This window comes from Anopheles coluzzii, chromosome 3, assembly GCF_943734685.1.
Source record: "Anopheles coluzzii chromosome 3, AcolN3, whole genome shotgun sequence".
NCBI classification, from domain to species: domain Eukaryota; kingdom Metazoa; phylum Arthropoda; class Insecta; order Diptera; family Culicidae; genus Anopheles; species Anopheles coluzzii.
In genome coordinates, this window is record NC_064671.1 from 3,649,109 (window position 1) to 3,664,487 (window position 15,379).

Below are 15,379 nucleotides of genomic sequence, written 5' to 3' on the forward strand. Positions count from 1 at the left end.
ACGTGAACGGGTATGAAATTAGCACCAATCATTGCCTTTGATAATAATAACGCTAACGCTTACATGCGTTTGAATCTTTCGTTTCGTTAGTGTGCGTGCTTCCTTCCATCAAACCTTAAAAAAAATGCCGCAACAACAAATTACGGATGCATTGGTTTGACACTTTTTTGTTGCTGTTGTTCATTGGATGTTGATTGGAATGATCATCTGTTTTTTGCGACATTATGGGGGGACAGCACATGTTTACAAACATCTTATTGATTGACTATTATTTTAAACTATTTAGGTTTTGCTGCCCGGAGACGTGCAGACCTGTCTGCCTCCATCTGACTCAGTTCTTGTCTTTTCCCACTTTGTTTACTCAAATTTCATTTTCGTAAACTTAAATCAATATTGGCAAGATCGATCACCTACAAAACACAAACGGTGGGGTTGGTCGCGTTGTGGGACAGTCGCCACCACTTCACCCGCTACCCACTTCAACATTAAACATTGTCTGTGACGTACATTGGGGCGTACTTCGACCACCCAATTCATCCCCCCCCCCCTCCCCTGCACACCCGTTACAGATTTTGGTCAAGTGCGCCGAGTCACTATTTGTTGACGCGCTCGCCGTTGTTGATGAAGTTCACTGTCATGGGTACGATCAGCCGGGCCAGTCAGTCAGTCAGTCAGTCAGTCTCGGGGGTTTCTCGTTCGATCATCAACACGAAAATAATGAACGTTTCTGTCCTAGGCCCTCAGACGCACTTAAATCAACAAGCTGTTTGCTTAGGCAACGCATTATTTGCCGTTTAATGATTGTGTCGCAGGTAATTGGTCAAATATTTGAACGCTACAGAGTGTATAGTTTTTGGCAGTTAGCAGTTAATCCAGTGTGTGTAAAGCAGACTTTCTCTGATGAGCTATAAAAACAGCTAAGAGCAATCCGGTTTGAATGTTTTAATTGGACCAATCGTGAAAGTTTAGCTTTATGACAAGATCACTAAACTTTGCACGATCATGCTCTGCTGACCGTTGCGATGATGTAAGACAGTACGAGTCAAAATATTGACGTTAGTTTATTCAGTGTTTGAATTCGTTTGATTAAAAAAATAAGCTGCGAAAAGCTATGTGATGTATGCGATTGTATAATGTACTGTGATAAGAGTTGAAAGCGAATGGGCCTGCTAACTCTTTACGGTTCCAAGAGTTGTACCCAAACGAAACTATGAAGGCGTGACGAGGTGTCCGGAAATAGAGAAGTAAGAAAATCGCCACGAATAATGTGATCGCTGGTGGGAAACCGTATTGATAAAGAAAGTAACGATCATGCTCGATCAGGAAAGTTTAAACTGATATCCATTACCTGAAAAGATTTTTTAGCTTATTGAGCAAACTTATGATCATATTTTGAAAGTCTTTACCTAATTTTAGAGTATCCAAATAGTTTTACAGTGTGTAAATCTCTAACCTCAACTCTGTGCTCTGTGCTCGATCCTCAAATGACGCCACTCCACGCGAATGCGAATAGATCAACTGCCACTGCCGTTCTACGGTGAGCGTCGAAAAGAGTGTTAATCTCCCATAAGGTGACACGCTTGAAGCAATTCATACGCGCTTCCCTTAGATCATAAACCGGAAAGCGCGACCACACTTAATTCTAACCTCTCCACAGCCACAGCCATTAGATGCCGGTGGCGACGCGGTGAAGCGTTCCGAATGACACAAAAATGATAACTTATGAGGTCAATAGCGTAAGATGTCACCAGCAAGATAACTGCCACGCGGGGGGAGAGAAAAAAGGGCTTGCAAGTAAAGTACCGAGCGAACTCTAATTGATCCATTGTTCGCGGGCAGATTATCGTTGGGCGGAACGCGAAATATGTGCGGATATATGCGGCAGAGGAAGGAACGATTAGTCTCCCTTTGGGGTGTTATTGTCGCTGGAATGCTGTAATGTTATACAATGCCAATTTTTTGAAGACACACATTTGTTGTAAAATTATTCAAGCTATATTGTTCCCTGCTCGTAAGAATAATTAGAATAATGTTGTTTTTTGCAGGATTAATATTTGCAACAGCACAATAAAAATAAATAAATACGTGATTGTCTCTGCTCGTGTCCAACTTTAGCTCTCCAAAAGGTTTTTCTGAAAAAGAGACATTTGGTAATGAGCTTTTTCAACCTAGCAAGTCTGCATTGGCCCCTTAGTCATTTACAAACCCACTGGCAAACACTTTTACTTCCAAGTGTGCGTGTGTGTGTGTCGAGTCGTATGTTAATTTTACTAAACATTCAGCTCAATTGTAGCTGCCTTTCCGCAAGCAAAACTACCAACTGCCGGTACCGTTTACTCTAGGCCACGATTGCGGTTTTCTGGTGTGGAACCACGCGAAAAGCTTGTTGCGCTTGACGACTTGGGCTTTGAACGTTTCAGCGGGAAAGGGCACAGTTATTGCTAACCAAACACACTGATCTACCAAATTCTTTCCCAGTGTTGGTGGCATTTAAATAATAGACTAAGATGAGTCTTCGTCACCCTGAAAATTGCACCAAAAGTAAGGAATTTTCAAACAACTCCTGGAATGATTAATCCTCCCAAAACCATAGCGTTTTTCCACCTAGAAAGAGATGAGTTTTTTCCCTTGTTCCCTTGTTTGGGATGGAAAAACAGTTTCAAACAACCCTACCCCAGATTGTCATAGAAAGATCGCGTACGCATCAGCTGGCATTTTTTTTCCTTCAAACCCTCTTCTATGCGCGATCTTTCTTCGCCCGCGCGCCCTTACGGTACCGGTCACGGTGTGTAACTTTGGAAACAATCATCTACGTCGCAATCAAATGTGCCCCTCTTGGTAAGAAGTTTTCACCTCTGCGTCCCCGCCGGTTTCGATTCAGGAAGAGGAAACCCATACTGCGGTGGTGGCGTGGAATGATCGTTAGAGGTGGCGTATTGTGACGCGGGGGTAATCACGAGGGAGTGAGAGACTCACCTCTACTAGGTGAAGCTTAGTGACTTACCGCTTGACGACGCGATTCTGTGGCCACCAGTATGGCAACGGATTCGAACGACCACGGTAGTGTGTGAGGGCTGACGTTCTTCAGGAGTGGTGCAACTGAAATAAATTGAAAACAAATATAAGCATCTGGTGCACTGGTTATTGGGTGTGTGTTGGGCTTTCTATGTCGCGGGTAGTTGGTTAGTGATGCGTGTATATCGATCGTTCCGAAAGAATCATGGAGCACGTTTGGTTCTGCTGCACTCTGCTCGTAGTGCTCGTGAGTGGTCAAATCAGTGATCTTCGTTATACAGAGGTGTGTGTGTGTGTGCAAGTGATCGAAGTAAATGGCCATTTCAAAAGAATGAAGTTAATGATCCCGTGTAACCCTTTTCCGTTTCGCAGACGAGCAATGATAATCTGTCCGAGGCGATCCAGTTTTTGCGTGAATATGATCGCGAGGCGGCGGAAATGTGCAACCGGGTGGCGAATGCGGAATGGCGCTTTTCCACCAACGCTACCGAGTACAACAAGCGCCGTATGCGCGAGCAGCAAAATTTGGCCTCAAAGCTCGAGTGCATTAGCTGGCGGAGGGCCGTATCCTTCGATTCGTCGCGCATAATCGACACCAGCATTCGGAGGCAGCTTGGTCGGATCGTGCAGCAGGGCAGATGCGGTCTGGGCGATACCAAGTACGCTGAGCTGCAGCACGTGTTGATGCTGCTGAAGGATAACTACAACGGAGCGAAAGTGTGTCCGTTTCGGCGCGTTGGATCGGAAGCAACCGATCTGGGAACGTTTTCTTCGGCGGGTGGCGGTGTGGGCTATCCGAGCTCGAACTATGTGTCGGCGTACACGGGGTATTGCGATCTGAAGATTAACTCCGATTTGACGCGCATTATGGAGACGAGTCGTTCGGAGCCGGAGCTACGATACTACTGGGTGGCGTGGCGTGAGAAGACGGGACCGCCCGTTAGGAACACCTTCATGCGGTACCTTAACCTCGCGAACCAGGCAGCCGAGCAGCACGGATTCCACGATGCGGGAGAGCAGATGCGCTCGGTGTACGAGGATGGGGACTTTTTCTTCACCGTCAATGATCTCTGGGGACAGCTGCAGCCACTGTACAAGCAGCTGTTCACGTTCGTCCGCAAGGGGCTGATCCGTCAGTACGGGGAGCACGTGATCCGACGGGACGGTCCACTGCCCGCCCATCTGCTCGGCAACATGTGGGGTCAAAATTGGCGCCACATCATGGACATCATCAAGCCGGGACCGCCCGAAACACCGGACGTGTCGGGCGAGATGGTGCGCCAGGGCTACACGCCGATGAAAATATTCCAAACGGCGGAAGAGTTCTTTACCTCCATCGGGCTGTCACCGATGGCGCCGGAGTTTTGGCGCAATTCCGTGCTGCAGAAACCGAATGACGGTAGCGGGCAGTGCAGTGCTTCGGCCTGGGATTTCTGCAACAAGGTGGACTTTCGCATCAAACAGTGCACGCAGGTGTCGTTGGACGATTTCATCGGAGCTCACCATGAGATGACGCACATTCAGTACTACATGCAGTACGCCGGCCAACCGTACCTGTACCGGGAGGGGCCGAATCCTGCGTTTCACGAAGCGCTGGCCAATGCGATTACGCTGAGTGTCGGCGGGCCGGCGCATTTGCAGAAGATCGGGCTGCTTAACAGCCCGGTCACCGTGGCGAACGGGAACAGTATGGTTAATATCGAGTATCTGTTGAACCTGGCGCTGGATAAGCTGCCATTTATGGCGTTCAGTTTGGCACTGGAAAAGGTACAAATGAAGAGAGCAGTTAATCGCTGAATGTACAGAGCTAATATACTTATCTTCCTCTGCACAGTGGCGTTGGTACGTGTTCGAAAAGGGCCCGGTCGGTATGAATGCACGCTGGTGGGAGCTACGGTTGCGCTACCAGGGAGTAATACCCCCAACGGGACGAGGATTCGAACACTTTGATGCTGGGGCAAAGTATCACGTGATATCTGATCAGGACTACATCAAGTATTTCGTGGCGACCGTGCTGCAGTTTCAGATTTACTCCGAGCTTTGCCAAGCGGCACAACATTTCGGGCCGCTTCACACGTGCGATATCTATCGATCACGTGAAGCAGGTCGAATTTTAAGGTGAGCCTTTTACATTCATTTTGAAGTAGAAGCCTAATAAATTTCCCGTTGTGCCATTTCAATAGCGATGTTATGCAACAAGGTGCGTCCCTATCATCGGCTCAACTGATAAAACTGCTAACACGTGGGAAATCGTCGCGGCTGTCCGTCGATCCATTGTTGGAGTTCTTCCGTCCACTGGAAGCATGGTTGGAAGCACAGAATCGCGATGAGCAGGCAAGATACGACAGTGCATTTCCTCCTCTAATTAGCCATTAACGTATGTCGTCCTTCATTGCAGATAATTGGTTGGAGCTCTACGATGGAAGATGTGGCACTATTTCAACCTTTGTTGGGGAGAAACGGACAAACCGCGAACGCCTCTAGCTTCACGTTGATGCTTCTGCTCGGATTGATAACGCGGGGACTTGTTTTACACATTAGCAACATAACATAAAGCAAGCTTAAAGCAAGTTCACATAATGTGATCGGTTGTAGAATAAATTGTAAATAATACCTCTTCAGCGTGTTCTACTCGTGTTCTCTCTTTTTCGTGAAACGTTCCAAAAGGTCGTCAACATTTTTAGACAAATTCTAATTCTTTTTTATTGCAAAGGCCTTACATAAGTACTATAATTACAACAAGAGCGTACAAGATCAACAAACGAGTCTTTTTCATTCCCTATGATTTAGCTAGCAATTTCCTCACTTTTACCTATAACATAGCCACGTGCGCGCCCCACGTGCACTGACCATCGTATGCTTGTACGCTTTCCGAAACAAATTCAACGCAGAAAAGAAAAATGCTGTAAATATTGATTAATTTCACATTAGTTGTTTGCTACTCTAGCTCCCACACTTCACTAGTTAGGCACGTTCTATAGCGTTGGCAAAGAGTTTCACTTAAATGGTTTCACAGAACAAACTACTTTCACTCTTGAATGATCACCGTTTTGTTTTTGTTTCTTTTTTTTTTACAAGGAGCAAATGCTAGAAAGAAAAATTGGTTACCTAAGATATTAAATGTGTGAGTGTAGATTGACTAGTGAAGCTATTCCGTGCTTGGTGGTGTGTGGCCTTTCCCTAAATGCACAAATTTACAGAACTGTGAACACTAATGAGAACAAGATGGGGGAAAAGTGACTTTGTCAGCGGACTGCAGCGTGCAATCGTTGTCCACTGTACTAGGGATCCTTTTTCGAGGCGTTCAGGGGTGTGTTTGTGTCTGTGTGCATAGCGGCAGTCGATATTTAGAAAAAAGAGTTAGATAAAAAGTTTAACAGGGCAAAACACGTCATCTCCTCCTTACGTGGCAACAACACAAAAACCAACAATATGTTCAGAGTAAAATAATAAATTCAGTCCACTTTTTTCGACCCGACGGTTTCCGGTCTGCTTGGCACTTCGGTGCTGTCGGGTGTACTGCTCTCCGCTGGCTCTCCATCCGTTGGGAGCAGCTTTTCGCCGCTTGCTTCACCGGCATCGGCTGAGCTTTCCGTTTCACTAGTTGCTAGGTTTCGCATTTCTTCTTGCTTTACTTGCTCTTCTGGTTCAACTGAAAGAAGGAATGTGGGGGAAGAAATTCAACAACACATTCAATAAAAGGGTACTGAATGCACTTTACTTACATGGCTCTTCCTCACCGACACCCGGGCTTCGTGGTTCGCCCGATTGCGACGAACCGGAGGAGCGATCATCCCCTTCTTCCGCTTCCGATTCAGAGCTTGTGTCAGGCTTTTGCGAAAGTCTGTCAAGCTGCTCCTGTTCGTATGGGAGCCGGGGAGCGACGGGACGCTGCTTTTTCGCCGGATTCAATGCATTGCAAAAAGCACACCGGAAAGCAGTGTACTCATACTCTTCCTTCAAAACCATGCCTATTTGGAGGGGAGTGCGAGAAAGAGAAAGGGTTCATTAGGTCTGCGGTTTACCGTGAAAAGGAGGAAAAAAGAAACGAACCGTTGTGCATGCAACATTCGCTGCAAATCATGGCAAACCGATTCGTCGGTCCATCGCCCACCAAATAGTCCACCATCTTCTCCAGCACGCCCTTCTCGTTCTGGTTGATGATGGGGAACGGCGTCCTTCGGTACGGCATACTGCCACGCGCACCATACATAGGTGGGGCCCTTATCATCATGCCGGGTGCCGTTTGCGGTGTGTGATGCATTGGACCGCTGGGGCGCATCTGCGGTGTCATCGGTGTTGCCGGTCGAACCGCTACCGAGGGAGGAGATATTTGCCTTTGGGGCATGGCCGGGGTCGGCATTCGTGGTGCCGCCGCAGGCTGTCCCACGGGCATCGGCTTAGGGCCGCGCTGAGGTGTCAGCGAAGCGGCGAATGCTTGCGTTTGAATGCGATGCGATTTTTCGCCGAATTTGTCCAAAATCTCAACCGCCACCTTGTACGTCTCCTTTTCCATCACGTTCTCTAGGATCTTCTTTTTGTCCGCCCGAAGATCCTTCAGCTTGTTCGAGTTTAAGCGTAACTTGCGTTCGTAATGCCATGCTAGTACCCGTTTTAGGACGAAGATGCTGTGGGAGAGGAAAGAGATACATTAGATATAGGCGTCAATCTCCATAGCTAAAGTAGAAGCTTCTACTCACAGTATAGGACAGATGAGTAGTGGGACGGAATAGACGATCCGTTCATTCCACGTTGGCGGGAAGAAGACGAAGTAAAATATCAACGACCCGACGATGTACAGCACGATCGATGTGACTAAAAATCGGCCAACGAAGCGTTTCCGCCGATCCTGGGTGCTGATTGTGTACGCTTCGAGACTCTTGATTTTTTCCTCCAATTCTTCCAATTTCTGGAAAGTGCTTTTCTCTTTCTATATACGACGCAATAAAATGAATCAGAAGAAAATTTAGAGAAAAGAAAAGTTATTAAACCACACGATTTTTGAGAGGTTTGTTTTAAAGGCGGCACCATGCTTCGATGAACGCGGAGATAAACGGCCGGCGCTGCTGGACGGTCATTAGTGTGCGTCCATTGGGACTGGCGTGAAATATGGCAGCCTAAATCTTGCTGCATTTTGCTTCCCCTTTTACTTCGTATTATCGCCTCAACTGTTTTGGTTGCTTTTTATCGCGTGAATACAGCCGTGCTAGGCCTAATTGAATATTTATAACCGCCCTAAGCATGCAACGCACCTCGCAGTCTTTGTACCGTATTTACGTTCACGATACTGAACACTTTTGCTTTTTGACCGTCTGCATGGGTTTGGATCGAAACTTTGGAAAGGCAGCTGCGACAGAAGGGCATTTCAGTGTGGTATGGCTGCAAATTAATTAACGCACCGTATAGTTGGTGTTTTTTTTTCTTATGTAAAAAAGATTCGCTTTATCATCGGAATATGATTAGCTAAACAGCAGCGACCTTTAACTTTACATAACTGATGAAAACAAACTCAAACGTTGGTCCGGAACTGCAATCTTGGGTGCATCTTAGCGTCCGGTGGCAGCATCTCGAGCAAGTAAAAGTGAAAACAATGATCAGAGTAGGCTGCATTAATAAACCTTTCCTGCCCCGTCATGGTCGACCTTTCGCTCGAACCCATCGATTCCGGGCAAATGCATCTTAATCGCTAAATCCGATTAGCTACCAGGCAGCGTGCGAACGTTTCTTATCACAGGCCTTCTCCTCTTTTATTGATAGCGACCGTGCAAGCCGTGCGTCATCAGTTTCCACGTACATCCATCGGTAGCTTTTGCCGTTTTCTCGTGCTATTAAAGCTTATTAGCGGGCGAAAGAAATACGTACCCGAAATCTGGACAAAATGACCCCCATCGTGGTGCTGCTTGTTGGGTGGGGAAAGTGGGCCGGTAGGAGCAAATGCTTGACCCCGCTGCTGATTCGCCAACCACAATCCACCGCCGCTCCGGTGTGCCACGCTCTCTGTAACGATGCAAAGAAGATTCCAAACGTGCGTGCGTGAGTAAGATTTGTGAGTGTACAAGGACAAGACACGAGCAACGATTCTAGCACGCCGTTGGACGCATTCAGCCGTATCGTAGAAGCTAAATTTATCCATGAAATGTTCGGACCGTTTATCTTGTTGCTCGTCTCTTCTGCTCTACCCTAGCCATTGAAAACTCCGCCAAAAATAGACTAACTGACCACCACTTGTACAGCACACTTGATCTTCTGTGCTTTGTGCAACAGATAGGCTGGCGACCGTGGTCGTGGCAAAGGCGGTGAACGGAAAATACGACGGAAAATGCCAACCACTATTAAAGGCCCTGCATCTCGTCGCCAACGCGTCACTGAACTTTCTTTTCGTCAATGGCCAAAATGCCACGATTGGCACCGAAATCTGTCGGATGCGCGATGGTACTAGCAGGGACAAACAAACAATTGCTTCTGCAAATGGCTAGTGCCGTGTCGCCGATCCAACAGTCCACCGCAGGGCAACCCCCGGCCACCCCTCGCAAACACTTGCTCGAAACGTCAATAACCGTCACAAGTACTTACAAAAAACGTCGCCAGCGAGGGAAATTCGCACCGATTTGGAGCGTTGACGACGGTTTTTGGCCTGCGGGACCCTCGCTCGAAACGTCAAAAGCGAGGGAAATTCACACCGATTTGGAGCGTTGGTGAGCTCACGAAACCCGGTTTTTGGCCTGCGGGGTGTTAGTTTACGCTTTTTTGTGTAGTTTACGCGTGGCTCGTCGGTTTTTCGCTCGTCGTGGATGTTTTGATTCTTTTCAGAAGACGCGGTCAGTCACGGCCAAGAAAATGTGTGCTAGTGTTGTATTTTCAAGCAAGCCGCGCTTCGTTCCTGAAATCAGAGTGACCAGAAATACCGATTTATCTGTATTCCTACCGATTTTTGATATGCCTACCGACTCACAGATGAGCCCCCTAAAGCTTCCGATTTTTCATTTATCCTACCAAAAATTACAGATTTTTTCGTAATACAAACCAAAAAGTCATATAACCATTCCCCAAATCACTTAATGAATAAAACTCTATATGGAAATCACTAGCAACCAGAACCAGAAGTTCAACAGAGACAGCTAAGGTCCGTGTCTGTACCTCATGAAGTCGAACGCGCTGATAAAATTTTATATAAATTTTATATAAAATATGCAATTTGACAGATAATGTAACCCGGCGCTCTAGCAGCAATAGAACACGACATCGAACATGAAAAATGTATAGGACTTCACATGTTCAATTTGTGGGTTATCACATCGAACATGTAAAATCCCATATATTTTTCATGTTCGATGTCGCGTTCGAGCGTCCCAATCATTTGTTGTGAAACGACTAACTACTTTCTTTTTAAAAATAAATAAATTATTTTTATTTGATATTACGCCAAACCAACTAAAACTTTATTGCACGAGCCAAAACCACCACCAAACATCCTGTTAACCGTTACCAAAGTGCCGCGTCTTTTTTCGCCATCGCGCCGCAAAACCGCTCGATCATCGTACCGCTTCGTCCGATCGCTCGCTCTCTCGGTTTTCGGTTCGCCTCTCGCAACTATCCGCAATATTTATTCTCACGGCCGCCCCTTTAGCCGCAGCTACACGTAGCCTTATCGAAAACGGATCGTAGCGGGCAAGGTCGCTACAGTTGGGTTAAATTCCCTAGTACAATTTTCAGATCGAAACTTCAGAAAAGCCTCATGTGAGCGATATGAACCAAATCTAAACTATCTCCTTTAAATAAATGAAAGATGTTATTTTCTCGGGCTGCTCTTCATGGGACAGATTAGCTTCCATCTCCGACAACCCCCCCTCCCGCTCAATACTTCAAAGCCTGCCGAAAACTACCGAAAAAATCTTAAACTCCTACCGAAAACTACCGATAAAATTTTGATGCGCCTACCGAAAACCGCAAAAATAATCTGGCCACTCTGTCTGAAATTGAGAAACATTTGGAATGACAAGCAGTATGACCAAGTGGACGCCCCTTTGTTGAGCTGTCAAAAAATTTGCGGGATTCGTCGGAAAGAGCGGACACAAACAAAATAACCAAAACAACGCAACACTTTCGGACGAATCAGCGATAAAGTTTGATAACTTTCTGTACAGAATATTGTGCATTTTCTTCACAGCTAAGTGCCGATCTGCAGTGTGGTGTAAATGCGGTAGAAGATACGCATCAAAATGTCGCAAACCGTCGTGGAGCTGCACTGGTTCCCGAAGTATTCGGATCGATTTTTGACCGCGGCAAGTTCCGAAATCAATTTGTACCAGGTGAAGAACGATCTGATTGATAATGTGGAAAAGTCGAGTAAGTAACGTGTGTTGCATTGGAGTTCCGCAGAACGGTTGTTTACTAACTCGTTTGTCCTTCCCTCACCATTTTTTCCAGACATAAATTTGGACATTTCCAAATCAACCACTGCCACGCTGATAGCTTCCGAGTCGCGTTATCAGTTTGTACGGACCGTAGCACCCTCGTACCATGGTGGAGGCGAAATCAACTTTGCAGCCGGACTGCCGAACGGAAAGGTCGCGTTATGTAACTTTGTCGCCGAAAACAATGTCGAATTCAGTAAGTGTCTCTTCTGCAGCTTGCCCGGTAACTGGCGGTTCTGACACGTAAATATTTCTATGCTTACAGCCCCAAGAATATCCCGAGCATGCACGTGTATCGCCTGGAGCGAGCTGGAACCGAACTTCCTGGCGATGGGACACGACCGGAATCGGTCCGACAACTGCATCACAATCTGGGACACGGAACGCGGTGTTCCGAATCAATCGTGTAAGTCGGAGGGGTAAAGGAGCAGAATCTGATCGTTAGTTCATTGTATGCTTCAATTTCCTTACAGCAATTGTAAGCATGATTGGATTGTCGGAAACGGCACATTCTGTGTGCTGGGACAAAACATTCCCCCAGGTGCTGATAGCAGGCATGAGCCACAAGTACATCAAAATGATGGATTTGAGACGTAAGTGGGAAAGCAATAACGAAGCATGAGTAGTACGCAAATGTACCAAAAATTACCTTTCACATTAAATACCTTTCACAGAGAACCCAGTCATCACGACGGTAGCAAACACACGGACGGTAAACGGAGTTTGCGTCGCTCCGAACGGTCGCTACCTGGCAAGCTACGTCGAAAACATAATAAACCTTTGGGACTTACGTTCGTTAGAGAAGCCAATCAGCCAGATACAGATGCAAAAGAGCATCAGCCAACTGTCCTGGTGCCCAACGCGTTCCTCCGTGCTGTCGACGCTTCAGCGCGATTCGCCGTTGATAAATTTGATCGATTTGCACTGGCCCGGCTCGGAGATGGACGGTGGCGAACCGCACTCAGTGAAACGGTTCGTTTCTCCCTTCCAAACAACGGCCACCACGCTGATGACGAGCCGTGTGCCCTCGATGGCGTACCTTTCCTGGCATCCGTACGATCTCGAGCGGATGCTGGCACTGTCGAGCGTGGGCAACATTTGCGATTACCGCATTCCGCAGCGAGTGGCCGTATCGTGGGACAACAACAACAATCTGTTCGGTAACAACGGGAACGATCTGCGCCAGTTCGCTACGCCGACCCGTTCCTCGACGCCAACCGATTCGCTCAACCAGTGGAACATTGACAGCAGCGAGGAAGACATTGCCGAAACCATGCAGCATCGGGCGCTGAAGAACTACGGCCTGATGGCGGACCTGCAGCGCAATGGTGATTTGGTGGAAAAGAACGACGGACTGCAGGCGGTTTGGCGCATGTTGGGCCACATGGTGAAGGAAGATAACAAGCAGGGGCTGAAAGAGATACTGGGCGTGAATAATGCGCTGGACGGACCGCCGATGTCGCAGTCCGAACCGGTCAACACGAAATGGGTCGATTTCAGCATGTGCAGCGGGTTGGTGGTGTACCGTAGCGAGCAGCGTGACATGGCCCAGCTGCTTTGCGGCTGGACGTTCGAGCGTGAGAAAGAAGCCTCGTTCGGTGCGTTCCTGGACGAGCTGTGCGCCAAGCGCGAGTACACGCGGGCGGCCCTTCTGGCGTGCTTTCACTTTCGCGTACGGTTAGCGATCGACATTTTGGGCCGCGGAGCGGATCAAGCGTCCGATCCGAGCTCGCTGTTGCGTGTGGCTGCGATCGCACTGTCCGGCTTCTCCGCCGAGCGGTCCGAGCTGTGGCGCAAGCAGTGCGGAGCGGCACGCACGCAGATCGACGATCCGTATTTGCGATGCATGTTTTCGTTTTTGGCGTACGAAAAGGACGGCTTCGAAACGGTCACGAATGAGACGCAAATTTCGCTGAGCGATCGGATGGCGTTCGCTTGCAACTTTCTGTCGGACGTGAAGCTGGCCGAATACACCAAGGGCATGGTGGCGAACTGCATCGAAATGGGCGATCTAAACGGGCTGCTGCTCACGGGTGCCACAAACGACGGCATTAGCTTGCTGCAGAGTCACCTAGATCGGACGGAAGACGTTCAAACGGTCGCGCTAATTGCGGCCCGCTTTCTCACCTCGGAGCTGCTCGCCAACTATCGCGTGCAGTACTGGATTGCGACGTATCGGGACATGCTGGACGTGTGGGGCTTGTGGGAGCAACGATCCCAGCTGGACATAACGCTGGGCAGCATTCGGTCGCCACCGCGCAGCTCCCGGTCGGTGTTTTTGTTGTGCAATTTTTGCGGCAAAAACGTCTCGATGGCACTGCAGGAAGATGCGCGTCTGCGCGGGAACGCAACCACCATGCATAAGCTGTCCTCCTGCCCACACTGCAGGAAACCGTTGCCCCGTTGCGCACTCTGCCTGCTGCACATGGGCACGACGATGGGGGCGATATCGCAAAGCCAAGCCATCCACGGCCAGATCGGGTGGCAGTCGAAACCGTTCTCGAAGTGGTTCAGCTGGTGCCAAACCTGCCGCCACGGTGGTCACACCGAGCATTTGACGGAGTGGTTCAACCAGAACACCGAGTGTCCGGTGACGTCGTGCAATTGCAAGTGCTTCGCCAAAGATCTGCCAATGCCGCAGTTTCCGCGCGACAAGGACAGCGTCTCCTGACACCAGCTGTCGACGATGTTTTAGAGACCGGTACCGTGAACGATGTGTGGATGCCGTTCGGGTTCTTTTCTTTTTGTTGCAATATGGGACAAGTCGTGTGCGTGTCTGAAAGGAAATGTTTATCTTTTGGGGGATAAGAGATGCTGTTGAATGTTATTCATCTTTAGGTCGGAACAATGTCTTGCAAGAGGGACTTTAAAATTATTTTAGTTTTGCATTGCGTTTTGTTTTTACAATTTGAACGGGGGAATGCTAAGCAGCGATCGCTAATAAAGTAACATGAATAATCACGAGACAAGATTAAATGGTACGTTCACTTTGAATGTTTTTAGTAATTGAATTTTTACAAAGAAATTAATATTACAAAATTTATGAGGTGGCTTTCTAAGTAATAGGTTTAAAAGATAAGTTCACAAAGCCGCTGATTAAAGCAAAAGCGCCCCTTCAGCTATGGTAGGGGAGGGAAAGCTATTCACCATTCGCTGTTGCTCCCCACCAATGTGCTTCACAAGCACCGCCCACTTTGCAGATGTAGCTGTAGGAAAGCATACGAGTGTAGCTGTGTTAGTGCCGCGTGCTTATTGCCGTACAGTTAAAGAGGGGAGGGCGGGTTTGTAGAACATTAAATAACATAAATTACGCTACGGTACTCGGTAGCGGGGATAAAGGTAAACTGCAGAGGCTTACAGTAATGGCAAATACATGGCAAGTTAAATCGTACCGGAACCGGTTAATCACGGGGTTGTAAAAAAAAGCATAGAAGCAAAGGGCATAAAGAAGCAGCAGTGTAAAGGACACACAAGTACACACGGGCGGGTTGGTGTGTAGATAGTATGGCGCGACGAGGAATCCGAATGACACGCCTGGTGCTGATGGTCGAGATTGGAAGTAATTAATTTAAATTTATCATTCATTAGCCAGGTCGGCATGTAATGGAAATTGCGCTCCGTTATTAAATTTCACGTATTGCAGCCTTTTTTTGCGCTGTGTGACAAATGTGGGGTCGCTTTCTTGTATAAGGATATACGTACACACGCTCGCTCCGGGTATGACGATGCTGGGGTATGCTAAATGTCACATGGTCGAGGGCACGAGGGAAGGTTCCCAGGCTCTACCGTGAACACAACGCTTTTCTCTTGCGCCTTGCGCTACGCAGCCGGGAATGGGTTTTGATGCAAATGGCGATGTTATGAAGGCTCGGCTGACCATTAACGTAATTACGCCGACATTTGCTTGGACGACCGAGCTGGCCGAGCTGAAGCTGATTTCTTTGGGCGGC

At 47.9% G+C, this 15,379-nt stretch overlaps 3 protein-coding genes across 5 annotated transcripts; 2 read left to right on the top strand and 1 right to left on the bottom strand.

The window, feature by feature from the left end:
• The first annotated feature begins 1,411 nt into the window (after nucleotides 1-1,411).
• Nucleotides 1,412-6,088, top strand: LOC120956879 (angiotensin-converting enzyme-like). Its single transcript, XM_040378657.2, has 5 exons — nucleotides 1,412-3,298; nucleotides 3,388-4,782; nucleotides 4,850-5,133; nucleotides 5,199-5,349; nucleotides 5,414-6,088. The coding sequence occupies exons 1-5, from the start codon at nucleotides 3,221-3,223 to the stop codon at nucleotides 5,567-5,569; spliced, it is 2,064 nt and encodes a 687-aa protein (XP_040234591.2). The 5' UTR covers nucleotides 1,412-3,220; the 3' UTR covers nucleotides 5,570-6,088.
• LOC120956880 (endoplasmic reticulum junction formation protein lunapark-B) lies at nucleotides 5,693-9,838 on the bottom strand. Of its 3 annotated transcripts, none has more exons than XM_040378659.2 (6): nucleotides 9,589-9,838; nucleotides 8,878-9,012; nucleotides 7,716-7,945; nucleotides 7,069-7,643; nucleotides 6,741-6,986; nucleotides 5,693-6,667 (listed from the first exon to the last, which is right to left on the bottom strand). In XM_040378659.2, the coding sequence occupies exons 2-6, from the start codon at nucleotides 8,902-8,904 to the stop codon at nucleotides 6,471-6,473; spliced, it is 1,275 nt and encodes a 424-aa protein (XP_040234593.2). In that variant the 5' UTR covers nucleotides 8,905-9,012; nucleotides 9,589-9,838; the 3' UTR covers nucleotides 5,693-6,470. The 3 variants fall into 3 exon arrangements, with proteins under 3 accessions (XP_040234593.2, XP_040234592.2, XP_040234594.2); XM_040378658.2 differs by lacking the exon at nucleotides 9,589-9,838 and adding an exon at nucleotides 9,235-9,566; XM_040378660.2 differs by lacking the exon at nucleotides 9,589-9,838 and adding an exon at nucleotides 9,162-9,566.
• Nucleotides 9,839-11,045: 1,207 nt separating this feature from the next.
• LOC120958094 (GATOR complex protein MIOS) lies at nucleotides 11,046-14,410 on the top strand. The gene is made up of 5 exons (XM_040380663.2): nucleotides 11,046-11,361; nucleotides 11,443-11,625; nucleotides 11,695-11,835; nucleotides 11,903-12,022; nucleotides 12,104-14,410. Exons 1-5 carry the CDS (start codon nucleotides 11,235-11,237, stop codon nucleotides 14,098-14,100), a joined length of 2,568 nt encoding a protein of 855 aa, XP_040236597.2. The 5' UTR covers nucleotides 11,046-11,234; the 3' UTR covers nucleotides 14,101-14,410.
• Nucleotides 14,411-15,379: the final 969 nt, after the last annotated feature.